At 45.5% G+C, this 26,035-nt stretch overlaps 9 protein-coding genes across 9 annotated transcripts; 3 read left to right on the top strand and 6 right to left on the bottom strand.

Annotated features, from left to right (window-relative positions):
• Positions 1 to 79: 79 nt before the first annotated feature.
• On the bottom strand, positions 80 to 2,474 carry VTP01DRAFT_713 (uncharacterized protein; the record flags this gene model as incomplete). The annotated part of the gene is made up of 10 exons (XM_069386108.1): positions 80 to 218; positions 287 to 399; positions 453 to 660; positions 720 to 1,085; positions 1,151 to 1,447; positions 1,500 to 1,651; positions 1,707 to 1,829; positions 1,898 to 2,110; positions 2,179 to 2,280; positions 2,346 to 2,474. 10 exons carry the CDS (start codon positions 2,472 to 2,474, stop codon positions 80 to 82), a joined length of 1,842 nt encoding a protein of 613 aa, XP_069245133.1.
• A 139-nt stretch (positions 2,475 to 2,613) lies between these two features.
• On the top strand, positions 2,614 to 5,284 carry VTP01DRAFT_712 (uncharacterized protein; the record flags this gene model as incomplete). The annotated part of the gene is made up of 5 exons (XM_069386097.1): positions 2,614 to 2,707; positions 2,784 to 2,846; positions 2,909 to 2,968; positions 3,029 to 3,949; positions 4,011 to 5,284. The coding sequence occupies 5 exons, from the start codon at positions 2,614 to 2,616 to the stop codon at positions 5,282 to 5,284; spliced, it is 2,412 nt and encodes an 803-aa protein (XP_069245132.1).
• Positions 5,285 to 5,489: 205 nt separating this feature from the next.
• On the bottom strand, positions 5,490 to 7,030 carry VTP01DRAFT_711 (uncharacterized protein; the record flags this gene model as incomplete). The annotated part of the gene is made up of 4 exons (XM_069386086.1): positions 5,490 to 5,669; positions 5,738 to 5,836; positions 5,908 to 6,788; positions 6,868 to 7,030. The coding sequence occupies 4 exons, from the start codon at positions 7,028 to 7,030 to the stop codon at positions 5,490 to 5,492; spliced, it is 1,323 nt and encodes a 440-aa protein (XP_069245131.1).
• A 1,754-nt stretch (positions 7,031 to 8,784) lies between these two features.
• Positions 8,785 to 9,514, bottom strand: VTP01DRAFT_710 (uncharacterized protein; the record flags this gene model as incomplete). Its single annotated transcript, XM_069386075.1, has 3 exons — positions 8,785 to 9,009; positions 9,071 to 9,261; positions 9,337 to 9,514. The coding sequence occupies 3 exons, from the start codon at positions 9,512 to 9,514 to the stop codon at positions 8,785 to 8,787; spliced, it is 594 nt and encodes a 197-aa protein (XP_069245130.1).
• A 1,133-nt stretch (positions 9,515 to 10,647) lies between these two features.
• Positions 10,648 to 13,180, bottom strand: VTP01DRAFT_709 (uncharacterized protein; the record flags this gene model as incomplete). The annotated part of the gene is made up of 3 exons (XM_069386063.1): positions 10,648 to 11,166; positions 11,227 to 13,043; positions 13,117 to 13,180. The coding sequence occupies 3 exons, from the start codon at positions 13,178 to 13,180 to the stop codon at positions 10,648 to 10,650; spliced, it is 2,400 nt and encodes a 799-aa protein (XP_069245129.1).
• Positions 13,181 to 14,305: 1,125 nt separating this feature from the next.
• VTP01DRAFT_708 (uncharacterized protein) lies at positions 14,306 to 16,028 on the top strand (the record flags this gene model as incomplete). Its single annotated transcript, XM_069386052.1, has 5 exons — positions 14,306 to 14,780; positions 14,848 to 14,950; positions 15,012 to 15,183; positions 15,243 to 15,716; positions 15,777 to 16,028. 5 exons carry the CDS (start codon positions 14,306 to 14,308, stop codon positions 16,026 to 16,028), a joined length of 1,476 nt encoding a protein of 491 aa, XP_069245128.1.
• Positions 16,029 to 16,655: 627 nt separating this feature from the next.
• VTP01DRAFT_707 (uncharacterized protein) lies at positions 16,656 to 18,186 on the top strand (the record flags this gene model as incomplete). Its single annotated transcript, XM_069386041.1, has 8 exons — positions 16,656 to 16,822; positions 16,884 to 16,998; positions 17,058 to 17,299; positions 17,372 to 17,408; positions 17,482 to 17,535; positions 17,600 to 17,925; positions 18,018 to 18,031; positions 18,104 to 18,186. The coding sequence occupies 8 exons, from the start codon at positions 16,656 to 16,658 to the stop codon at positions 18,184 to 18,186; spliced, it is 1,038 nt and encodes a 345-aa protein (XP_069245127.1).
• A 1,326-nt stretch (positions 18,187 to 19,512) lies between these two features.
• VTP01DRAFT_706 (uncharacterized protein) lies at positions 19,513 to 20,921 on the bottom strand (the record flags this gene model as incomplete). Its single annotated transcript, XM_069386030.1, has 4 exons — positions 19,513 to 20,075; positions 20,141 to 20,588; positions 20,658 to 20,769; positions 20,827 to 20,921. 4 exons carry the CDS (start codon positions 20,919 to 20,921, stop codon positions 19,513 to 19,515), a joined length of 1,218 nt encoding a protein of 405 aa, XP_069245126.1.
• A 469-nt stretch (positions 20,922 to 21,390) lies between these two features.
• On the bottom strand, positions 21,391 to 25,707 carry VTP01DRAFT_705 (uncharacterized protein; the record flags this gene model as incomplete). Its single annotated transcript, XM_069386019.1, has 9 exons — positions 21,391 to 21,521; positions 21,585 to 21,702; positions 21,761 to 21,852; positions 21,909 to 24,393; positions 24,455 to 24,760; positions 24,822 to 25,076; positions 25,144 to 25,255; positions 25,322 to 25,441; positions 25,496 to 25,707. 9 exons carry the CDS (start codon positions 25,705 to 25,707, stop codon positions 21,391 to 21,393), a joined length of 3,831 nt encoding a protein of 1,276 aa, XP_069245125.1.
• Between the last annotated feature and the right edge of the window lie 328 nt (positions 25,708 to 26,035).

Genomic DNA, 26,035 nt, shown 5'->3' with positions numbered 1-26,035 from the left:
ACAAAGTTACCAAGAGAAGAAAAGTAAGACAAGAAAAAGAAAGGAAAAGGAAATGCAAACAATGATTTAATATGCTGTGCTAGGAAGAGATGAAGAGTGTTTCCAGAAACTTTTGAAGATCGTTTTTGTGAATCTGGAGGACATATGTTTCGAAACTATCGAGTGAGATGCGTGCGTGGGTCTTTTCTGCCGCCCTCTTGAATGCGGCTCCAAAGGGACTGTGAACGGAGATGAGGATGAGAAAAAGCAGTAAAAACCTTAACCACCCTTCTTTCTTCCTACTTACTTTTTCCGAATATCACCAAAAATCGGGGCAGCCGTTGAAGCGACAACCAGATAGGAGTCGTGCTCCTCATCCAGAGAGGATATTACAAGTGGCATATTCCGAGTTGCATGTTCCTAATAACTTGTTATTCAAGTCGATCTCCTTCATAGCTCTCATCAATACATACTCTGTATACATCAGTTAGAAATAAGGCAAGTTTTGATAACGTTAATGGATGCTGAAAGAGTTGCAAGTCTGGACCATCGGTGAGGATTACACTTCGATAACCTTTTACAGGCTTTGCACTCTTTTTATCCAAAATGGCAGTTCCCTGGCGCACCACTGCCCTTTGGATTTTCATGCATAGTGCCACACCTCGCTGTACATCATCCACGCTATTTTCGCGTCATTAGGATACCGTCACCATGATCGAGCTGTGCGATTGTGATTGTACCTATTGATTGCATCGTATGTAGTATAAAAATTACGCATCCACCACTTGTGGCGAACACTTGCAATCCCATCTCCAGTATCACCGGATTCGTTGTCTAATGCATCCCAGTCCTCATCCTGGTTCCAGTTTACATTTTCTCCTAATCGCGTTGCCGCGCTGGGACTTGTTTCAAGCAGTGTAGCCAGGGAGTATACGACATCGCTTGCTGAAAAGCGATATTTCCAGCCGTATGTCCGTGCAAAGCTTGGATAGCAAATGTCTGTCAATCCATATAACGGAGCCACCGTTTCGATTTTTTTGTGCAACATAGCCTTTAGTTCTAGGTCCATATGGGTATATACTTGTTGGCACTGTTGAAGGGAGAACCTAAGCGCGAGACATTAATTTTAAACACGTGCGGTGCATATTTTCAGGGGATGTCCGCGTCTTACCCCATTTTGGCGAACATATTATTCAGACGCCTGCGTCCAAAGTCTCTCCATACGCTAAGTTTGCTGGCTACATATCCTGAGTGATACATACTATCGTATAAACTCCAATGTCGAAATAGCATAAATCTGTATTCATCCTCCGTCTGTATAAAGCTGTCGCCTGTTTTTTGTGATCCGTCATCTCGTAATACATTAAATCGTGCAACATCGTCGTTGAGCACTTGCACGTATTGCATGTATTTATCTGTGTTTATACGTTCGAAAACATATTGTGTCGTGATACCGATGATCGCGAGCCTTTTCCGGATTATTCAGCTGATGCTTTAGAAAAATATTTCTGACCATTTACCATAATAAATCATTATTAGCTTTAGCAAGCTGGTTCGCCAAAGTGTACACCTGACCAGCCACGGAGTTCTGATAGTAGGAACCTGCCTCGTAATAGTCATTCAGCATTCTTTGCTGCCTCAGACGTTTCCGTCGTCTCTCTCTCCGAGAAAGCTAAAAAAGGGAATTTTGATCAGCGGGGATGCTTGAGCAAGTAAATTCTACATACTCCAGTTTCCATGTGTTTCCGTTTCCGTGATGATAACGATGGGTTTCCATCCACATCTTCGACATCATCGTCCTCGTCCAGGCTGTCTTCCTCTGAGCTATCTTCCCCATTTAACGCCCGTCTCTAATGTGGAATCGCGCGACGTGACTTTAATTTCTGGTTTCTGACGGAACTGATGGAATCATTTCTACCATTTCGTATTTGAAAGCATCAACACATTCGGCTAGGCGGTCCTCTTCTGATTCTTCGATTAACACGCAGACATTGGTGTTCTCTTCCACACAGTTGACAAGGTGGAACGGTCGATGACTGTCGATTATGTACACTTTCAGATCGGGTCTGTCTCCAAACAGCTCGATAACGTCGACCGGGCCGCCGCAATTGATCATTACTATTGAGCGAAGCTATAGATGCATGAAAGGATATTAGTGAGCAGTGAAACTCTGAAGCTAACATGGTTTCCATAATGTACCTCTGGGTCATTTGCTACTAATTCTGCATTAGCTCTTTCCAGGTCATTGTATCCGGACACTGGCACGAGCTTATGAGGAATGAGATCGCTCTTAAGGAGAGCCTGAATGCATATTGTCAGAAAGTTCCCGCATCGACGCAAGCATATAAAACTCGATTTGCGCGTACCTGAAATATTTTACAAGCACAGATCGCATCCACATCGGACGCAACAAAGAGCATGCAGTTGCCATTGACCGAATCCTGCTTTATAGTTTCATAGACCCTTTCATAGTGCGACTCGATAATGCGAACCATCGGGGGTATCCCTATTCAAGTTTTCGCACAGGCTGAGGTAGCAAGCGACGCGTTCCCAGAAGTCTACGCGCCTCCAGGATTTGAACGAACCGCGACACCACACCAGTCACGGGCGTTCCCATAATTGACATGTCTTTTAATGCTATTGTGTCTTTTACAACGCCAAGGGAGCCGTTCCTGGACTGCGACCCGATATCTCGGGCAGCTCCGTTGCGCTAGAAGTCTTGCGACGAGTATGTATATATTAAGGGACATGTACCCTTTGCGCTGCATGCCTGTCAAACGCGATCGTTGCTGACATTTTGACAGGCGCCAAAGATTTCTCGTTACCAAAGACACGAAACATTGGAATTATTGCGCACATTGATGCAGGTATATATTCTCTTTCACGGTACAAATAATGTCCAGATTTTCTAATAGATATTTGTGACCAGGCAAGACGACAACGACCGAGCGTATGCTTTACTATGCGGGAGTCACAAAGCGGATAGGAGGTGAATTACAATGCAGCTTGAAGAGAAGTAATCGATATTAAACGTTCATGAAATCTGCAGACATCGACGACGGAGACACTGTTATGGATTATCTTAAGGCAGAACGTGAGCGTGGAATTACCATCAACAGCGCAGCCATCACCTTTGGATGGAAAGGCCATCGCTTTAATCTGATTGATACACCGGGACACGTGGATTTTACGATAGAAGTCGAAAGAGCTGTACGAGTACTGGACGGTGCTGTCACCATATTGGATGGAGTTGCTGGAGTTGAAGCCCAAACAGAAACTGTCTGGAGGCAAGCAGACCGGTACAATGTTCCGCGTATTGCTTTTGTCAACAAGATGGATCGTACAGGAGCAGCATACGGCCGGACAGTGAAGGAGATTTGGAAGAAACTGCGCTCTCGTCCATTGGTCGTTCAGATTCCTGTGATGTTGTCAGAGGAAATGCAAGATAGCAAAAACAAGGGCATATGCGGAGTCGTAGACCTTTTGACCATGGAAGAAATTAGATGGGATGGCATAGACGGTGCAGCCATGACTAGGATTCCATTGGACGACTCTTATCAGAACATTGCTATCAAAGAGGAAGCAATCAAGGGACGTACGGCTCTTGTGGAATCGTTAGCAGAGCTAGACGACGGTATTGTCGAGATATTCTTCGACGAAGCTGATGGTGATCACATGCGAGTCAGCGCAGATGCTTTGAAAGCATCCCTGCGAAGAGTAACGCTTGCAAACAGAGCAATTCCTATCCTATGCGGTGCCGCCTTCAAAAACCTAGGCGTGCAGCCATTGCTAGACGCTGTTATCGACTATTTGCCCAGTCCTTTAGACCGTCCTGCGGCCATCGCGACGGTCAACGGTAAAGACAGAGCTCTTGTACCTCTCGCTGAAAACGGCAAATTGTGTGCTTTGGCATTCAAGGTGACACACGATGCTAAGAGAGGACCATTAGTGTTTGTCAAGATATACTCTGGTGCGTTTAATATTCCTAGCTATTTCCTGCGCTTTTGGTTTAACGATGGTTGTTTTTTAAGGAAAAATCAACACGCGAGCAACTTTGTTTAACACAACGACTGGTCGTAAAGAGCGTGTAAACAAATTGTTGCAAATGTATGCCAAAGACGTTGAGGAAATCCCTTCGATTACCGCAGGCAACATTGGCGTTATCGTGGGACTGAAAGATACTCGGACTGGGGATACGCTTGTGCAGTCCAATGACAATGCAGCCATCAAATCGTCTCTTCAGCTCGGCAACATCGAAATCCCTAGCCCTGCTTTCTTCACAGCTATCGAACCAGTCTCAGTCTCTGAGGAACCTGCTATTGAAGAAGCATTGGCAAATTTGACCAGAGAAGACCCATCACTTAGAGTATGGACGGACGAGGATAGCGGTCAGACGCTTATTAGTGGAATGGGCGAGCTCCATTTGGAGATCGTCAAGGATAGGCTCATTAACGAATTCAAATGCAAGGCGGAAATGAGCCAAATTCGGATCAGCTATCGGGAAACATGCCAGCAGGAAGCATCAGCTGTGTCCGATTATGACAAGGAAGTTATGGGACGTCGTCTGCGGGCCAAGTGTCAGGTCGATATTTCTCCAATAAGTGAAGAAGTGGACGGTGTCGAAGAGTATGCACCTGAGAGTGGCAACCTCCTGCGCATAGACTTGGAGAATAAGCAAACTCAGGTAGAGAATGAGGCATCATCTGAAGAAGCTGCACAGCTCAGCAAGGAAGACATCCGGCGAGCCATTCACACGGGAATGCTATCTGGATTAGCACGCGGCGCTATTCTCGGATTTCCGCTTACAAAATTGAAAGTTAGAGTCCATGGCCTGAATACCTTTGGTACCGATACGACTGTTGGTGCAATCTCTGCTTGTGTTTCCAAAGCCGTCCAGGATGCTGTCAAACAAGCAAGTCCATGCTTATTGGAGCCAATGATGGAAGTGCATGCAGAAGTAAATGAAGGTGATATTGGCAGTGTTGTCAGCGACTTGAGCGGCACTCGACGCGGACACGTTATTGGTTTAGAATCCTCAACTCTAGATGAGGAAACTCCTGAAGTCAACGAAGATACCCAAATCTATGCACCACGAGACTCGCTCCTCGCCAACAGCGATGTGGAAGGATACAAGGCAAAACAAGTTGTCAAGGCGCACGTGCCCCTAAGCTCAATGTTGGGATATTCCAATGCATTGAGAAGCCTTACTGGTGGTAGTGGCAGCTTTTCGATGCGTGTCATTGGTTACGGTGAAATGAGCAAAGATAGGGAGAGGCAGGTCGTCAAGGAAATGAAAGGTTACTAGAATCATATTTGTACAATAAATGCCATGATATAAACTTAGTGAGAGTTTATTAATTACATCAGCAATGTTTGATTCTTAAGCTGTTATATGTAGAGAGGAGAGTATAGTGAAAAAGAAGTTTGCAGAGCGCATGGAAATTGCCCGAGAATGACAAAGCTACCAATCAACTCTGAAAACGATACCTTACATGGACCGTAGCGGCCATTCATTTACTTTCTTGAAAATCGCGAAAATGTAAAGCTTTGCAAGTGTCATCGTTGCAAGTGCCGCCCAAAGTCTCATATTTGCACATTTGCCGAGTTGCACCCTCAGTATTCGGCACGGCAGCTTTTCTGCTTCTTAATCCAAAAGAATCCAATGGTGACTTGTATGGCTTGAATGCACCCTTCAGTCGTAGACGAGAAAATATTAAGAGTATTAGAAGAGACATCAACGCCCCGGTAGTAAACCTACCTTTTGAGGTGCCGTTGGCTGCACAGGTTTAGAGACCGGTGAATTTGGTACTCTTTCAGGCGTCGCAGTTTTCATGGGTGCAACGTCGAAAATAATATCCTGGGTAAGAAAATAGAAAGAACGATTACAACATGTATGCTTGTCCTTTCCATAGTCGATGCTGTGCTTACTGTTCCGGGTCCCGGTTCTGTTGCTGGGGATGTCTCTTGCATGGTATGTACGTTAGAGGTATCGTGAGCTTTCGGAGCCTGTGCAGTAGATAAAGGAGACGATGTTTTGTTTGCTATGGTTGCATTTAACACTTCATTTGGCACATTCGTATATGTGAATATGACTTTTTCTTTGCCTTTGTCGCGTTTTAGAATATTCGACGGCATTTCGACCGGTGCCGGTGTTGTATTAGCTTTCAGTGGAGCTTCTGTTTGGTGTTCTGTAGCTTTTTCAGTTGCCGGTTGCGGTGGAGTTGTTTCGGCAACTGTTTTGGGCACCTTTGTGCCTTGATCTGAAGGAATCGTAACTCCGGCGGCAGCAGCGCCTTCGGACAAAAGCTTTTCGATGGATTTGTAGGCTTTGCTGCCAGGCAGAATCAATCTTTCTGCGTCTTCAGCTGTCTTCCACTTTCTTTGTTCCGCTTTTCTCCTTCTTTCTGCTGCCTTTAACCGCAATTGATTCTGTTTCTTGATTTCTCGCTGTCGTATAGACATTCGCACTTGCAGGTTCAATATTTCCAGCTTGATATCTGCAGATTTCTTGGCAAGTGCTTTCTTCTCTTCTTGTTGCCTCCGTGACATTTCTTCGTAATCATTGATTTGCCTCTGGTATGACTCGAGTTCTTGCAACAATTTTTCGCGCTCTTTTTCATCATCACGCGTTATAAGACCAGGTTCATCATCGCTGAATGATGTTTCTGCAGTCTTGTAGCTCGATACCGATTCTGTTTCGGTCTGGTCTTCACTCTCTCTCCTAGCAGGATCCAGCTGCAGCCTGCCATTATTAAGATTATACGATTGCTCGACGCCCTTGTATACATCCAAGTAAGCTTGTCTTGTGTCTTTGAATCCAACTGGTTAATAAGGTTGAAAGCGAATTGAAACCATTGCAAAATGAGGCCTTTGATCGAAAGGACATACCTAGAACACGATGGCCGCTTGGAGCAATTGCGGATGTTGTCCCAAAATGTTTATATTTTGCTTGGACCTGCATTTGCGTTAGTCTTTCTTCATCAGATACTTCCATGTCAGAGCCTTCAGAAATGTCCATATCCACTTCTTCAAGCGACCCCATATTCGACATGATTTTGCAAGAAAACTCGAAAGCCCTGACGTACGATGAATGGGAAGTTGACGCCAAATCCAGAAATCCCGAAGGCGCGGTCACACGATTGAACACTAGGTCAGAGAAAGCTATTGCAAAGCAATCCGATTTTGTATGGATAATGCTTAAACAACTCTGTAGCAGCAATGCACTGAATTTTTATAAACAGCATTTTAGTCATCGACTTTTGTGCGATTTGCGGACTGCCAGCTTGCCAATCCAAAGTACAATATAGAAATCATCAAAGTTCGTGGTTCATATCAACTGTAAAAGTAAAGAAAGGACTAATAATCAATTCTGTATATGTGTATTATGGCCGAGTCCTGCTACCTGCTCTACGAACGCATATATGAGTAAGGTTCTTCTGCAAGGAACACATGATGAATTCACGATATCCCTTATGCTCCAGAACTAATATCTTTATAATATAAAAGAATTGACAAAGTTAAATTACAAAGGTACGTAGCAATACAAAAAGGAGCAAATAAGATGCACCGGAAAGAAACGAAGAAGGCAGGATATTGGAGAAACGAAAGATTTTTAGTACACTGTTTGTATCCAACTGAACAATCATTCATGTATGTATGTGTGTATGTAAGTCTGTATGTAGTATGCAAGCAGCCATTGATGGATAAATGTACACTTTGCAAACTGTACGTCCTTCCCACAAACACGCAATGCTTTCCGATGCCTCTTGCTAGTTCCTGATATAGTTTTTGGCTGTAATAGAGCTTCTGCCTCTGTCGAATGTGCGCAAAGCGCGAGTCTGCAAAGTAGGTCTCATTTTTATCGCACAAAGGACCCGCCTACTGTTAAAAATAGTGCGAATCTCTTGTAACTTCCCAAAAGGTGTATTTGCATGATCAATCGTGAAAATGTCAAGGTTTTTTTCGAGAAAGTCACACGATCATGATGGTCGATCGAGGGGACTTCCCTGTTTGACCTTTTATGTTCTACCATGTTCTATGTTTCCGCACCGTTCATTTGCAAACGTTGCAGTTCCGTTGAGGAGAAGGATGAAAAAGAACTCCTCCTTCTCAGTTTGAATATCATCCTGCCAAGAATGACATGCAAACGGTGAACTCTATTCCTCCTGACAACATGCAATATTGAAGAACAGCAATGGAAAAATTCAGACATTCAGATACGCGTACATCGATACGAACGTAACGGAGCATAATATTTTCTTGGCATAGCACATTCATCATGTCCGTTTGTATTTCTACGTATGTTACGCAAGAAAGGATTGATCGAGGAGATCTTAAGTGATGCACAAATCAACGCTGTCAAGATGGCAACGAGGTCCGTAGGAGGCTAAGGACAGAGTCCCCGAACATTCAGAAGGAATACTACTTGAATTTCTGGGTGCTTATCGCACTCTAGCGTATTTGCAAGATCATTTGTAATAAAAGAAGCATGTTTATAATCCAGTGTCTACTAGACTGTAAATGCTTGCATGGAGAGCTACATAGCAACAGTTGGCTGATTGACCTTGGAAGTAAAAAGTATCTCGCCACGAGAGCAAGCATCCAGCGTAACAAGCATTCGACTTAATAATGGGATGCTTTTGCAATGGAACCAAACTCCTTATCCAACTCTGTGCCTAAGTCTTCTTTTTATTACAGCGAGAAAAACTAGTTGCAGGCTCGCGTAAATAATGTACTTAGATAACGCGAAAACGTCCTACAAATACAGTAGTTTCGAGAAATTACATCCGTTACATTTTAGAAGTATTAGAATAGAGAGGAGCCGATAGCGGCAGCAATGGTCACAGAGACAGCGACAACGGACAATGCTTTGACATTGCCTGCCGCGCTATCCTGAGTCAAAGATGTCAGCGAAGGCTTTGAGCCAGAGCTAGTTCCCGAGGGCGCCGTGGAAGACGAGGAAGCGACAGCAGCGCGGATAGTGATAGGGATGGTAGTGTTTACGTTCGTGTTGGTTGGATTGAAGACAACCTGAGAAACGACAGCCAGCTTAATATATTGCTTTATGTCCATTGAACTGATTTTGGCATACCTGGTATGATCCAGCTGGGGTGGTTGTTGGAATAAGGTAGTTATAGTTATGCAGGTAGAACGTCTGGTTATTCTCGGTCTGCGCGGAGGATGTGTCCTTGGAAACGTCGGCGTTCACCGCAATGGCGGTCTCCGTAAAGTTGGTTGTAGTACCAGCTTGAGCGGCGAGGTAAATGTTAAGTTGCAGACTGTCTGTATAAAATTTCATTGTCTAGTTAGAAAAAAAGGAAATAGACCATGAAATGAGGAGAAGAGCAACTGCCTTACCAGGGGTGCTGTCATCAAGACGATAAGTGCAAGGAAGCGTCTGACCGGCGACATAGACGCCGTTGGTAATGGGTGAGGTAATGTTGAACTGATGGTCTTCAGACTGCTGCTGTCCGAGGACTGAGGTTGCAGATGATACGAGAGCAAGCGCTGCAATGGCAAGCCAAGAATGAGTCATTTGTAATTGCTCGAGAGAATGAAAACGAAGGAAGAGATGTCGGCCAAGGAACCTTGCAAATTTTATAGCCGTGCGCGGTGCTGATGGTGTCACAAAAGTCTATATGGAGCATGTACCACATTCCTTTTCCAGAGGCTTCTTTAATTCCACAGCATCTCAGTTTAATTGGTGCTTGCAGTGCAAGAGCTCTCGCGCAACCGTAATTGGTAATCTTGAACCTGAAGACTTGGTTTGATAAAAAGTTACGCTGTTCTGTTTCTTCTGTGGCATTCTATGCGCGAGTGAGTTCGGTTTCTTCCGCCTCCCGTCCTTGCAATAATAATGTATATAGACGAGATAATTGCATCGAAACATGGAAAGCAGTAAACAGTAATCCCATTTAGTCTATAATTAGCACTGAACGGAAATTACCTCGGTCTGTGCGTGAGGTCCTTCTGTGAGCGAGATGTCGTAGGTGATTTCTGCGTCTATCGTGCCAGATACAGATACCAGTTAAAAAGTTGACCTACATAAGCATCGATTGGATGACAATCGAAAATGCAGCCTCAACTGGCACAGCTTCCTATCTTCTTCGTCGTGTACATATGTGTTTCGGTCTCCACTGTATACGCATGAATGGATCCAAACCAAGTACGTCGATGCACAGCTTGCATACATCGAGAAAATATTATGCAGGTCTACTGTATGCAACCATGTCCAAAAGTAGAATGTTGCGCAGAGAGATTCACCAAGCTTACACATAGATTACACAGCTGCTCTCTCGGCAAATGAGTTTTATCGATAGGATATGTAAATATCATTGTTAACAGCATCTCATGTGAGGTTGGTTACATGGTATAGCATAAAACCGAACGTAACGTATATGACGAACAGTGGTTCTTCTCACAAAATAACTGTACAAGACGGTGAGTGAAGACTGCTTAGTACCGGAGCAAGCACAGCTTCTTTTTTTGCGCGGGATCCACGAGCATGTGCAGATAACTGTACTTCCCGTCGGCGGACTCGCTCGCTAAGATTAGGAGGAGACGGAGTAACTATTCAGACAAGACCAGGAGAAGCACAAACTTAAAAGTCCAAGCACTTGACGTCGAAGGATATATCAGAAGCTCTGTTCAAACATATTGATACAAATGCTACGCTGCCCTATTGCCTCTGCGCAGTGGCCTTTGTTGCTGATCCGCCAGCGGTGGTCCCATGCTTGGAATCGTTCCCATATTCGGTGCGCCGGGTGCTAGAAATGGCTGGTGGTCGTCCGCCGTTCTATCGTCCTCAGCATCGCTTGCAACACCCGAAAGCGGCTCTCCCGCCCTTCTTGCTTCAGCTTCACGGAGTCGTCTCGCTCTTTCCCGTCGTCTTCGGTAATAACCTCCTTTGCGTCGTGCAGCCTCCAGTCCTCGACAGAAGATCTCATATTGACAGAACACACATATCCATTCATCAGGATCAGGACTCCGCACAACCGCAATGTCAGAGCTTGAGACATTGTTTGATTGTCCGGAGTCGTCTTCGCCTTTCTTCTTCCTATTTGACTTTTTGGTCCGTCTACCAGCTTGCACATTGGCAGGCGCAGCATTACCTGCAGTTGTTCCTGGCCTATCCGCCCTGGACGCTGCAGTACTCTCGCCTGCCACTGAAGCGATTTTGCCTTTCTTCTATGCATCCATGTCAGCGTCCATTTTTCTCTACTTACAACTAGTTTGTAATTCAATTACCTTGGTTCCATTGCCTGTAGGAAGAGAAGATTCATTCCGTAAAGCTGGATTCGTAGTCCCGAATAGATCGCCCTTCCTCTGTTGTACATGCCGCCCCGTTGATATTGCAGGCGGTTGTCGATTCTGAAGACTGGACAACGTTTGCCGAAGAATACTTGACAGGTTCAATACAGGTGCAGACCGAGGCAAGTCTTCCATCTTTGGTAGTTGCTTTAACTTCTCACGAGTCCGTGCATCCATCGCAAAGTGGAAAGATCTTTCCGGGAATCGAGAGCCTGATACCTCAACTGATGCCAGCAGGTTTCTGTCCTCTGTGATTGTTCTCCATTTCCTATCTCTTCTCCTGACAATGACATCCGCCGTATAAGCTGAACTAGTTCGGCCGTCTCCCCCTGCGCTGCGCTTCATCTTTTTGGCATTGTCGCGGTAACTTGCATCGCTGGATTCACCTGCGTAGTGGATCTCATGTTCCAGCAGGGTATTCTTATTTCCAAAAGCAGCCAGCGTACTAGTGTTGCCCAAGGATAGGGTATCGTTTGACAGCGAAAGCTGACTAATTCCCCAATCGCCATCGGGTAATGCGGTATTTGAGGACTTTGCAACAGTTTGTTGCTGTCTAGTTTCTTTTGTCGTCGAGATCTGCGACAAGAAAGGGGCAAACGCTGATATCTGTCTTGATGCTGAAGCTGATGTATCCGCTGCATCGCCGGAAGAGAAACTTGCCATGTACGTCGCCGCAGCAGATTGCACATGTTTGCCTGCTTTCCTTTTCGACCTCGGTTTTGGAAGCGGCAGGATTCTGCGATGTTCATTGTGTGTTGTTTTATCACCGTCAGAAGATGGAATTGCTGTTTGTTTTTCGTTATTGTCTGCTTCGTCGCTGCCATAGCTCTCCTGTTCTAGATCTGTGCGCGCACTTTTGGCGATGGGTTTTGCAGACTCTTCCAATGTTGGGATATGATACAACGCTTGATGCATTGGGTGTGGAGTATACATACTTTGCACATCTGACATTCGTCGCAGTAGCCGCGGTGCTGAAAAGCCATCGTGTTGGGCTGCCGGCGGTCGCGCGATATTAGGTGTCGTAAAGTTGGCATTGTCTCGAAAGGGAGTTGCAGCATTGAATGAGAACTGAAAGTCAGACGTTGGCATTGTTGACGTTTTTTGCGTGGACTTTGTAGATTTAGTGGGCTTGTTTGACGAAGCAGATCGTGTGTCTACACTGATCGGTTGATTTGGCATCGATGGTCGAGCTGTCTCCTCGTTTGAAGCCGATGAGCCTTTGGAAATCCTGGGCTTCATCTTTCCATTCATAAAATTTTTACTGTCAAATGTAAAGTCGAATGTAGGTACCGTAAGGGGCATCGAAGTTGGAGCTGATTGACTACTTTGTCGATTTCCGTTCGCGGGTATCGGGTTGCTCGGTTCGGATATATGGTGAGCCTTCATCATCTCAATTAGACTGTCAATACGGCTGTCGATATTATCATCTGAAGCATGGTCTTCAGTCCATCGATTTTGTTTTGCTGCCAGCATTGACAAAAACTCCTGTAAACCTTCCTGCTCCTTTCCCTTTGTCTCTGGTTTTGACGAAGCAAGAATTGCCGGGTCCATTGCGTTAGACGAACTTGAAGATTGTGTCTTGGCTTTTGGTGCGGAAGCTTCGGCTGATGTTCCTAACGTTTTTGTCCTGGATTTCGGCGATCGGATAACTCTTGTTGTATTCTGAGTGGAATCGACCGACCCTTTGTTTAATGACGTTATATTGTAGGTGTTCCAAGGTCTTTTAGGCAGATTGCTTGCAGCTAGTCCGTGGCCTTACATAGCAGAAAGAAGTAATGTACGTCAGTGTATGTGCTATAAGTTAGAAGCTCCTTCATCACAGCGTACCAGAGATCGTCTGCACTCCAGAGACAGGTGTACCCTCCTTTTTCGTCGTCTCAATGAGTGACATCGAACCTTCGTGAAGTCAAGTAGGCTTTTTGTTCAGATCCCCTCAGCAGCTCACGCAATGGGGAGATTTCAGGCCCCGCTACTGGCTCTGTTATAAGTGCTTGGGAGGGGCAACGACCTTCACGATAGTCGTCCTCTTCTCTCACTCGATATTTCACTTAACGTTAGCACGAGGATATAGCTTGTCTGCTTTAGCACACTATATAGATAGTTTATATTAATGTCTAGACTTGGTCGTACCTTTGCTCAAGCATAAAGCAGCAGCTTGTCCACCACCACATACAGTATTTGGATACAAATGTCTGTAGGGAGTAGTATTAGGAAATGTCTGATCCACTCATCATGTTACTGATAAAGATGATACATATATGATATTAGCATAATTATCTCCGCTGATGATATTGCACGTTCCATTCTTTTAATCGAATACATGTAAGTCTATTTCTTCATCTGTATCAAAGTGCAAATCGGCGCCAAGGAGTTTCCCTAGAAACAAAATGCTGTACGCGTATATGTATCTATATGATAACATATATCGTCTGTCGTGGAGAGACAGTATAGAAGTTTGTATGCATACACATACATACATATATATACCAATGTTCGGAGCAAAGAGATGCGTATAATGTTTACAACACAAACGCAGTGCGCAAACATCTCATGATGCTGGATCTTGCACTTGACTTTTACCAGCATCCCATTTCCATACTTGGAATATCCAACAACGGCATAAGTTTGCATCTTCATTGTTCAAAACCATCCTTTGTATATTCTTTTCATTGAATGCGGTCATCCTTCCTACTGGCAACTCATGAATAATAAGCACACTCATTTCTTCGACCGCATATCACATATTACGAAACGACTTTGGAATATCCATGCAGACAAGAACATGGAACGCCTGGTCCAAAATGCTTTATTTAATCGTAGCACATCGAATATGGAGATTTCGTGATGATGTCAAGACGAGAGCATGGTAGGATGTACAATGAGAGGAAAAAGTCTCTTATCAATCGATTGTGCTACGTGCGCCCAGGCCAGGATCGTTGATTGATTCTTCCCGCAACCTGGCAAAGTCCACAAGACAATTTCTCTAACTTTATCCTCAAGAACATGCATTTTGAGCATGGAGGCCTATGTTACTCTGCTGGCAACCGATACTTATGCTCCAGGAGCGCTGGTACTTGCTCATCGGTTACGCGATCTCGGCACTACTCGTGCGATCGTATGCGTCGTCGCTTCTGAAATTTCCGATCGCACTCTACATTTGCTCTCCAAAGTCTTTGACTCGGTTGTGAAGGTCGATACTATAAGAAGCCGGAATCACGATAACCTCAGGTTACTTGGAAGACCAGAGCTCGATATTACATTTACAAAGATCCAAGTCTGGAACCTATCACAGTACTCCAAAGTTGTGTTTCTTGACGCCGACATTCTCCCAGTCAAAAATGTAGATATTCTCTTCAGCCGACCAGCATTCTCAGCTGCCCCAGACGCTGGCTGGCCAGACTGTTTCAACTCTGGAGTCTTTGTTGCACAACCATCAAGGACGATATACCAAGATCTTATTGATCTTGCAAATACAAAGGGCTCTTTTGATGGTAACCACATAAAATAATGAAAGATTACTGTGGAGATATCGTTGGATTAATCATGGTTTTCGATCAGGCGGCGATCAGGGCCTGCTAAACAGCTATTTCTCATCTTGGCCAGAGACAAACCAACACAGAATCCCTTTTACTTTCAATACGACACCATCCGCATCGTACAGGTACAAATAATGCTGAAATGTATTCTTGATCGATAATTCCTTATTTAACGTAAACAAAAAGTTATGTACCTGCTTACATCGAATTCCGTCATGAAATATCCATCGTACATTTCGTTGGACGAGACAAGCCATGGTCCCTGCAGCGATTTACGGATGGAACATCCTTTTATCGTGGAGGGCATGCAGAATATGTTGAAATGTGGTGGGATACATGGAATAAACATTACGGAAAGGTGGGTCTATCTTATTTCAACGGATTCTTGTAAATGAGATTCATTGTAGTTTGCTGTAGATAGGACCCAGCGAACTTTGCTTCGCATCTAGTCAAATATCAGCTCCTCATAACTTGTTGAATCATAACAAGTCATTATTACCGACAATTGATGCTCAACGAAAAGCTGCGTGGGACATACCGGATATTCACCGACATATGGAGAAGGTACAGCAGAAGCTTCACAAACTCTCAGGCCCGTTTTCCTCCTTTACAAAGTCGTACGCGATGGACATGCTTTCAAATCAAGCCGACATATCATCGAAGCCCAACAGCAGGTATCGAGTCCAAGAAGAGCATACACTGGCTGTTTCTGGGAATAATATCAAAACACCACGTTACAAAGACCAATCGGAAATCACTGCGAGTACAACAAAGTCCAGCGTTGAGTGGACTTGTGAACGTTCATATCTTTCAAACACAAGCGATAGTATAAAACACGTGATTGCAGAGGGAAAATCGAAAGAGGATAGTGCTACCGATTCGGTTTCCATGGTAAGCCAACAATCGACCGTATCTGATGCACTGTGATGCAGATTAACAAATTTTTCCCAGCCTGCGCGCCACGTCGATCCCTGCTTGGAAGGATCACGTGCGTATTCGAAAAACAATTCGGGGAAACGCAGCGGAAGTCTTCACGCTGGAAAGAGATTTAACGATACGTTACAATCTTTTTCTTACGACAGCTACAGACTTCCAGATTTGAAATATAGCCCTAAAAATGGTGCATATTCGACATCTTTTCGACCAGGCACAGTCGCAGAGGCAACTTCCTTCAAGTACGGTGCACTCAAATACGACCAGTAAAACCGATAAATACGTCTTTATCTTGTATACAGCACAAAAACGTTATTCAGTGATACATGACATACTAGACTCAAGAACGACTAAGCTTATTGCAGCTAATAAACGCCGCTTGGTTCAACGGGTCGTGGCAACACCATTATGATGCTGAAATTAAATCATTTACAACAGCCAATGAAGAATATGCATTTATCTCCTTTTGCTATAGTCGTAGGAGCCGGGGTGTAAACCAAGTGTAACGACGGATATGATCCTTTGGACTTGAGAACCATCACTAAATGATCGCCCTTACATAGACTAATCCAGATACGGAATATTTGGATCTACCAGCTAGAGTGATTTGTTGTCTCAAATTATAGATTTTCTCACACACACAAAATTCTTAAACAATGTATAAATAACGTGCTGTGAGCGCGGCTATACTTCCAAAGCCAATATTCAGCTACATGGACTGTTAGGCTTGCAAACAGAGAGAAACTGATTACAGGTACAAATCAGAAAAAGTGGAAGAATCGCCTTTACCCAATCGGAAATGAATGCAAGGATCTGCAAACCATTAAAATACAGCGTTCGGCGTTCCTGGGTTTCTACTCTTCGTTTTACTTCTCTTCCAGAAATCTATTGTCCCCCATGGCAGGTTCAATTTTAAAACTTGTCCCAGTCGCTACGATATTATACCACAGCTATTTATCGATGGCATCCCCTTTGGAAACGTCTGAACCTTCATCCGGGACTGCAGATACGTCGATCGAACTCCTCGCTCGAGGCAACTTTTGTTGGGACAAGACATCAACGGTGTGAGTGCTCGATATGCTATTGGATAAATCAAGCAACTTTACTTATAATATACGATCTCAGGTTTGCATTTGGTGATTCATTCACTCTGATACTTGGAGAAAAGGGCTCAGATCATACATGGGATGAGTTTGATTCTCCTGATACTTTCAAGAACAATCCTATTAGACTAAACGCAGTAAGAAGATTAGCTGATCATAGGGTAAATACCCGACGTACTTACTGAAAGATGTTCAGACTAGAGCGCATGGACCAAACTACATTGAGTACCTGACAGATTGCTATGAAGGCTTGCCACAAGACTGTAGACCGCAACTGTATGATCTCGCATACAGCGGAGGTCCAGTAAACGCCTCCCTAATCAAGCCTAAACTGGATTTTATGTGGGATTTCGTGGAAGCAGAGCAAAATTGGAAGAAATATATAAAGTTGGCTGTAGAATGGCAGACGTCTACTGCTTTAGTATCCACCTGGTTCGGGCAAGTACACCAGACTCACCTTGGAGCTGAGGAAATTTGGAATACTGATAAGATATCGTCATACCTGTACAGGATCAACGATGTTGCTCGATCTATGACCCGAAAGGAGGTTGGTTTGGATTCATATGCCCAGCACGAACTTAACCTTTTCTGACACGATCATTGGCAATAACGTTACACAGCCAGAAATTGACTCCTTGTTCACACAAGTCATGGAGAGCTATCTGCATATCGTGGCAAGTAGAAAGTAACCCAATACTAACTAGCCATGCGCTAACAAGCAATTTTCGCGATGTTTAGGATGATTTGTATAGCCATGGGCTGCGAACTTTCATGTTTTTCAACGTTCCTCCTCTTGAACGCTCCCCACGTGGACTGAAGAAACCAGCTCTCTGGAAACGACGTGTTTCCGCTTTTAATACTCACCTTTCAACATTTATTGACGCATTTCTGGCTGGACATTCGGACGCCACCGTCGTTTTCGTAGACTCGTACAAATACTTCAACTATTTTCTAGACCATCCAGAGCAGCTAGGATACAAGAACGTTACTGATTATTGTGCTGACAATGCAAAGCCGGATATTGACACGAACTATAAAAGCTACGGCTGCTTGCCTCCAGAGCAGTAAGTGCTTCTCCGTCAAGTTATTACGTGTACGTATTGCTGATGCATCGTCGCTTGTGCTTCTCTAATCCTGCGCATTGGGAATATAATAGCTACTTTTGGATAAGTATGTACATAATGAAATTACATAAACTTAAAAAAGGAACTCATTGACTCTACTTTTTTCTTCTTATACCAGATGATCTCCATCCCACATCCCCTCTTCATAAGCAGCTTGCAAAGGATATCAAAAATCAGCTTGAAAAGGCCAGTAATTGCTAGGAAACAAGAACCCCAGATATACCCGCATATTTCAGTGGCATCATTATCAGCAGAACAATTTTGAAATCGTGCTTGCAGTAGTTAGTAATACATCAGCTCTCAATTGTTTGAATACAAGAAAAAAGTTAATGGTCATGTGACAGGCTGCGGTGCAGCGAACAGCAATGACAATCCGTCGTATTCGCATTGTCTGAATACAGTACCAGATCTCAGTAAGAGCTATGTTTAGACATGTCAGAACTGATGCCATAGCACTGGCATGAATGCTCAGTCAGGATCATGCAGCCTTGATAGTAAAGTAACTGAACGCATGGATTATGTCCTGTTGCGTAGCAGATGTTTCGACAGGTACATACCAAGAATGAAATCTGCTGGCTTGCCTCTACTATATCTCGCTACCGTAACGACTGGCTACCCTCATAGATGAGGGTAGCTTTGATCCTTCTCCCACGACTTTATATATGGACAGGGCTTGACGATGCATAATTCTACGGCATATTGTCGGCGGATGGGATATATAAAATTTGCCATCTTGGACATATATTCTCATTTTGTCGAACAATACACAGTAACGTCTGATGTTGCTTAGGACGATGCAATCAAGCTCAAAAGATATTGATGTGTATAGCATAGTATGCAAATTGGCTCATGTGGAAGAAGCGTTAGCAAAAGTGTCGCAGCATTGATAGCTGCTCGGTTAACAGGCTCTCCTAGTCTTAATTCTCATAAGAATGGGAAAATATCTCGGCAACCGAGAATGTGGACGAATGTTTAAAAAATCCTATAAATACTAGGGACGAGCCAAACCTTTTCGCATTGCTTTATACATTTTGTCTGCGGATCATACGTAATACACTAATGCTCAGAAATATCTTTTTGCTCGCAACCGCCTTTTGCCTTGCCGGCATCCAATACGCCCAGGCTCAACTCACACTTCATTGCACCTGTGCTGTAAGAGACACACACGCAGACGATCTCAACATCACTCCTACTTGCTGTGCGGCTGGTATGGGCACCTTCACCGGATCCCAATGTATGGGGCAGAGGCTGCTCAGTTTCGATGCTTGCTGCCGAGGCCAAAGCCGGATCACCAAATGCGTTTAATGTCGGATAACTTTGATTATGTTTCTTGTACATCTCTTCTATTGATATCAGTATTTAAGCTGTGCCGTCATTAATAAATTACCACGCTGTTGCCAAATTTGAATGCCAACTCGACGGATAGACTAGTTGATATGAATGCATTTTTCGTGGTTTTTATTGTTGTATTATCATAATTAGGTAAATGCTTCATGTATGACTTTCTAATACAAGAACTTCTCTGTATTAAGGCCGATCATCCTTGGTATCGGGCTTTTCATAAACGGCGCCAGCGCTGTTGTTATGGAGCTCAGTAGCACTCGACGAGACAGCAGTGCAACCGGCTGCTGGGTAATCGTGAGGTTGTGAATATGAGGTAGCAGTCGTGGGCGAAGTTGGGCTAGAAGGTTCAGTTGCATGATGGTATGGGTCATAGTAATAACCGCCTTCAGGCACGTAGTACTTGTAAGCACCTTCAGCGAGCTGCGGCGGGTAATAGTAATAGTCGTCTGGTTTGTAGCCGTAATCTCCACCGTAGTTGTAAGCAGACACTGGCGAGGTGACAGCAGCCGCGGCAGCGTTAGCTGCATCCAGCGGGCGACCGTCATCGAACTGGTACTCGGTTGGGCTGGCGCGATGCGTAGGTGATCGGCCAACAATGTTTGCCTGCTGCTGTTGCTGCTGGGCCATTGCAGGCTGTCCCCAGTCGTTGCCATCGTATCCTTGATAGTATTGTGACACAGAATCGACATCATCGCCCCGGCGTTGCCGACGGTGATGTCTCCGAATGAAAAACATCACAATGGCAGCTGCCAACGGAAATTAGATGGTTACACATTGCGATCGAGCCAGAAAGTCTCGACTTGGGTCTTACCGATCACGATAGCTCCAACAACGCCTCCAACAACGCCTCCTGCGATGGCACCCGTGTTTGTTGAAGATGATGAATCGGCAGAGGAGCTGATGCTCGGAGTTCCTGTAGAAGATGTAGCGCTGGTAGAGCTGAGAGCAGACGAAGATGCATCAGCTGTAGCTGAAACAGTAGCGCTGTTGCCGCCTTTGCTTCTATTGTTGCTACGGCTGCTTGTAGGAGTAGGCGCAGGAGAATTAGAAGAAGATGGCTGCTGCTGCTGCTCCTGGCTTGACGTCGGACTAGGCTCAGCTTGTGATGTAGCCGTCGCTGCATTGTCCTGAGACGACGCTGAGGGTGTATTGTTAGCTGACGTGTTGTTGCTGCTACCGTTGCTATCGTTGCCATCAGCTGAAGGCGTTGGTGTAGAATTTGCGCCGTTGCTCTCTGCGCTCGTATTGCTATCGGTAGGCTAGAATTCACAACGTTTCCTTGTTAAACAAAGAAGATTCAGTACACACGTGGAAAACAGGACACTTACGACCGATGATTGCTGGGCACCGTTCGAGTCACCTTGAGTAGCGGTTGGTGTATTATCCTGACCGGCATCCGTTTGCTGCTGTGTTTGCTGCGCTTGTTCTGTTTGCTGCGTTCTGTGCGCAATGTTAGTTGGCATATTGGTTATACAAGCTGTGGGAGTACAAACATACTGGTCTGTCTGTTGTGCCTGACTATCATGCGAATTGCCCCTGGCAGACCCTTGATTGTCGTTGCTGCCGCCTTGCTGTCCTCCTAATATATCCATGCCTTCTTATGCCAAGTAGAAGCCAATAAAACAGGAAGAAGAAAAAAGGAATTGTTTTCTTCCAGGGCAACCAGGAAGAAAAAACTAGATTGGGCGCTTGTTTCAGAGCTGAGTTTGGTCAAAACATTTTTGACAAACATAGCCAGCTACGATCGACCAAAGCGAGGTTCTGGATTGATGAATGATGAACAATCCAAATCCCAGCGGGAAAACGAACTACCTGCTGCAACCAGTGGATGCTAAGTATTCTGATATCCTACTGGGACAAAGCTATTAAAGGCGCATCGTCCCTGCTAATTCTTGCACGGGCATTTCCTTAGTCCAATGTTTCCATGTTTCCTCAAAGGAGATAGAGAAACTCAAAACTAGTTATCCAGAACTGGTTGTTTAGAATTCAAGTCAAACGTTCGATTTTCTTTAGTAATATATAATGGCAAATGTACGATTTATTATCAATCTCTTGTCTTTTTTAGGCAGTTGCTTTTGCATTATCAATAAGTCGCTTAACGCCCATCAACCAGGATCCACATTCTTCGTAACGTGTAGTGACAAGATCGACATGTATTCTCTGAGCAGTGTCGTAGTCACGCTTTTGCAGAGCTGTAAACATCTCATGTTAGCGGATAGGGACATATGCAAATCCATACATTATCTTCCACTGACCTTGGACAAGTGACAACATAGCCTGAGCGACACCTTCCGATACTTCACCATTGTTTAATTGATCAAAAAGCGTATTGAAACGGCGCTCTGTGTCATCCAAAATTTTCTTTTGTGCAGGCTGCATAGTTATGAGCAGGTCAGTATTGGTCGAGCTAGAAACCAACTGGCGTGCTTACCGGAGATCTTTGCTTCGCCTGTTGTAATTCATTGACTAGGATTTGATGGATAGGGCGGTGTTCAGGTGGAATATGACTTCTATCATCCTTGGCTGTAAAGTGATATCCGTGAGTATTGTTGCTAATAATCAGCATCTTCGCAACTTACGGTGGCGCTTCTTTTCAGGTGCTGCTGGAGGCACAGCTGGCTTTGCAGGAGCTGGCGAGGCCACTCGAGGTGGTGCAGGACTTGCTCTTGGAGATGCATGTCCTCCAGGAGGTGGAGGTGCATTCACCGGTTGTGGCGGAACTTGCTGCTGTTGCGGTGAGTATCCTGTCGGCTGAGGCATCTGTTGCGGTTGCTGAGGAACGTATCCCATCGGCGGTGGGGGTGGCTGCTGCGCTGCAGGCGGTGGAGGAGGTACCTGTTGCTGCTGCTGTTGCCTCATCATAGGTGGAGGCGGGACTGCATTCATGGGTGGCGGCGGAGGAGGTTGAGCCACATTCTGCTGCATAAATGGTTGAGGTGGTGCCGGAGCAAAGGTGCTAGGTGCAGGCATATTAGGGAAAGGCGAAGTTACTCTTCTAGGTGCAACAGGTGCAGCCGCAGGGCTCTTGGTCACGTTTGGATTGGCAATGTTTGGAGGATCGTTCCAAGCACCTGTGGTGGCAGCTGCTCTGTGAGACACTGCTGGGCTGGATGTGCCAGAACCTCTGCCTTTGGGAGGTGGCGGGGGCGGCGCTGCTGCAGCGCCCATAGGTGGCGCACCGTATTGAGCATCATATCCATAAGGCTGGGGTGGCTGGGGAATAGTGGCACCCGAAGGCATATATTGCCTGTCGTATCCATATTGCTGTGTAGGTTGCGGTATAGTAGGTACTGCGGGTACAGGGGCTGGGGCTGGGGCCGCTGCAGGAGCAGGCTCGTATGCATTTGGTGCCATGGGAGTATACTGCTGGCTGTAGCCATGCTGTTGAAACGTAGCTGGCTCAGGGGTGTAGCCTGTTTGTTGGAAGGCAGTAGCTGCGGGAGCTGCGGGGGCCGCTGGCTCAGCAGCAGGAGCAGAGGATGCAATTGGGAACTCGGGAGCTTTCAGCTCACCACCGTGTCCACTAGCAATATAAACTCTTTGGCGAACATCCGACAAGCGATCGGCGGCAGACTCTCGGTAATTGCTTGGAGTAAGTTCGAGGTATCTGCGTGCAACATCCAACTTTCCCTGGGTAGCCATCAGCTCTGCATATTCACAGTATTTATCATACAGACGGGCCAATTGATACGACTCTTGATGCTCTCCGCTGAGACCAGGGTCCACAAATTCGATTGCTTTCCTAAACACCGTAACCTTCTCGATGAGGTTTTGCAAGCTGATAGCATATAATTCATCTTTGTCTTCCTTGGATTTGCCTTCTTCTTGCTCGATAATCCAAATGTTTGCCACTTTCTCCATGTTGCCGGCAGCCAAATAGCAGAGAGTCGCATTTCGTCGAAGCTCGTTTGCTTTATCTGCTTGTCTATCCTTGACTGCAGAATTCCATGCATCTTGCAGTCTGTCACCAAGTGTCTCACACAAAGGACCAAAGTCTTCTGTGCGAGCAAATGTGCATAACATGACAACCACCGATGTCCATTCTTCCAATGCTGTATTTCGCACGACAGCATTCAAATCCTGATCGACGATACTTTGCAATAAGCGCAGGTACGAAGTCTTCTTGGCTTGCCTTTCAAAGTACTGCTTTTGCGTACGTGCCAAAAGATCACTTCCGCCACAGATGGCAAGAAGAAGAGCATCGGATAAACGATCAGATGAAAGAGAGAGCTGAACAGCAGTTTCAAAATCGCCCATGACAATAGCTTTTGTAATCGACTTGTCAGTCTCTGAGCTGCCCTCGGGATACAATTCAAGAGATTCCTCGGGGATTGCTGAGACCGCAGCTGAAGGGGTTGTCGATTCTGTTGCCGTAGCTGTCTCTTGCTCAACGGCGCCGTTAGTGACAGGTTCCACAGGAGCCTGTTCACTTTCCGCGGCAGGTGCCTCCTTTTGGCTTTGCTCTTCAACAGTAGCCTCAGCAGTAGCAGTCGTTACAGTCACATTCTCTTTCGCGGCCGAGGGCTCTGTACCAGTCGCTTCTTCTTTGCGGAAGCCCAAATGCTGCATCAATTGTTCTCTGGCATTTTCAGCGAAAAGCGTTCTGAGCACTTCCCAGTTTTGCAAATTATCGGCATCCTTTGCGTTGGCACACTGCTGGCTTCGTTCTTCAATAAGCTTCTCCAGAGCCTGTTGATCGATAGCACTTTCCAATTCGTTCGAGCGTTTCACTATTTCGGGATCAACGACAACTGTGACGACAGTAACTTTACAGGGAATCGTCTGGGGTGCCGGAGCAGCACCTGGTGGCATATTGGCGGCGACTTGAGCAGCTGCTTGACCGCCTTTGTTATTGAATGATACCAACTTGCCGCCGAAGGCGAATGATGCTCCAACAGGGCGTCTCAGCCATTTGGGCGGCTGCTTCAAAGCAAAAGACTGGCTAGGAGGCTGTGCAGCCATAATAGCGGCTGAGAAGGGATCGTCTGCATAAGCGGGAGTTGTTTCGGCAGCCGTGGTGCTAGCGCTGTGCGAGCCAGCTCCTTGAATAGAATATACATTGATCTGTCATTCATTTGCGTTAGTAACCATAGATAGAGAAATAGAAATGCGAGAAGATACTTACCTTTCCATCAAATGATGCACAAGCAAGCAAATCTGGATTTTTAGGGCACCAGTCGACGTCGAATGTCCAGTTGGTAGATTGCGAAACTTCGCCGAGAAGCTCTCCGCTACGTGGGTTCCAGCAAAGCGTCTTGCAGTCTTTGCCACAAGAAAGCAAGAGATCAGAATCTTGCTGGCACCACGAGACACCCATCACACCCTTCGAGTGGCCGGCAAGTGTCTTCTCAGGCGAATGTGCGTGTCGAAGATCCCAAAGTGTGATAACTGGGTTATTATCATCTTCAGATGCAGTTACGATTTGAGTAGCCTACGATTCCATCGTCGATTAGTGTGCGCAAAGAAATATGGAAATTTATGCAGATACGTACAACATCTGGATGCCAGGCAATGGCGCCTATGCCACGTCTACCGCCTGCCATTCCGCCGATCCCTTGACCAGCAAGCGTCATGATCTCCTTTCGATTTCTCAAATCCCACACGACGGTGTAACCATTAGCAGATGATGTTGCCAAGATATGCTGGACTTGACAGTTCCAGGCAGCGCTGGTGATATCGTCTAGCTTGCTGGATCTTTGACCAGGAGAATATGGCTTTCCTGGGTTAGTGAGATCCCAGACGTATACCTGTCATTAAACGATACATATAAGTATCAAGTATTGATCCCGAACAGGGCGATCTATGCTAACTTACTTCGCCATTAGCACCAGCTGACGCCAAAAGGTTTGGCTGGATCTTGTTGAAATCGAGTCCACGTAGCGGACCAGTGTGAGTCGAGTTTCGCAAAATCAGTGCTTCTTCAGGACTATGTAAAACGGCTGTTCAGCGTGTATTGTTCCCAGGAATAGACAGCCTATGTCTGAAAATGTACCTTTTCTTCTCAAGTATAGCGGCCGGGTTCCAGAGTTCCAGCTCGCCGGTTTCCATGCCGCCGGCAATAATACCGTGAGGCTTTTCAGCATTTGCGTAGCCCCATCCGAGAGTGTTGAATCTACAGACATAACTTAGTATGACGCGAGATGGGGACCTCCAGGGACATTCCTACCTAGCGTTGGTGCTGACCTTACCAACAGGTGAGAGACCCTCGTTGGCAGTCGAGTTTCTCAGGTCCAGTTGAAACAGTTCCAATTCGGACGCGTTCGAAAAAGAATCATCCAAGGTACCCGAGGCAGTGCCAGCCGCGATGAGGGGCAGCTGCTGCCCTGGGCTCCAGGCAAACGTTGCTGTCCGGTGAATTTCGTTCAGCTTCTTGGCCATACTGCTATCCCAAGCTGTCTGTTATAGATGTCGCTTGAACCGAGATGGTAAGATAAATCAAATCGAGTTGGCCGGAAAGATGCTCTTACGTATTTGGGTTGGTGGACCAAGTCAAGCTTTGAACGTTGCACGGAGCCCGCGAATCAGGCATCTCATACGTGGTAACCTCTGCAGCAAGTCCGAAACGCAGTCTGCAATACTATTTGCTGCGACTTCACAGGCAATGCATTCAACGGTTAACAGTTATATTTTTGCAGTATATTGTAGATGTTTCTGTACAAAGAGAAATAAAGAGAGAGGTAAAAAACAACTCAAGTATTAAATGTTA

The sequence above is a fragment of the Rhizomucor pusillus genome (genome assembly GCF_041956525.1).
Source record: "Rhizomucor pusillus strain CBS 183.67 unplaced genomic scaffold VTP01scaffold_1, whole genome shotgun sequence".
Taxonomy (NCBI): domain Eukaryota; kingdom Fungi; phylum Mucoromycota; class Mucoromycetes; order Mucorales; family Lichtheimiaceae; genus Rhizomucor; species Rhizomucor pusillus.
The sequence above is the reverse complement of the archived record's forward strand: the minus strand, read 5'-3'. Positions and strand labels throughout refer to the sequence as shown.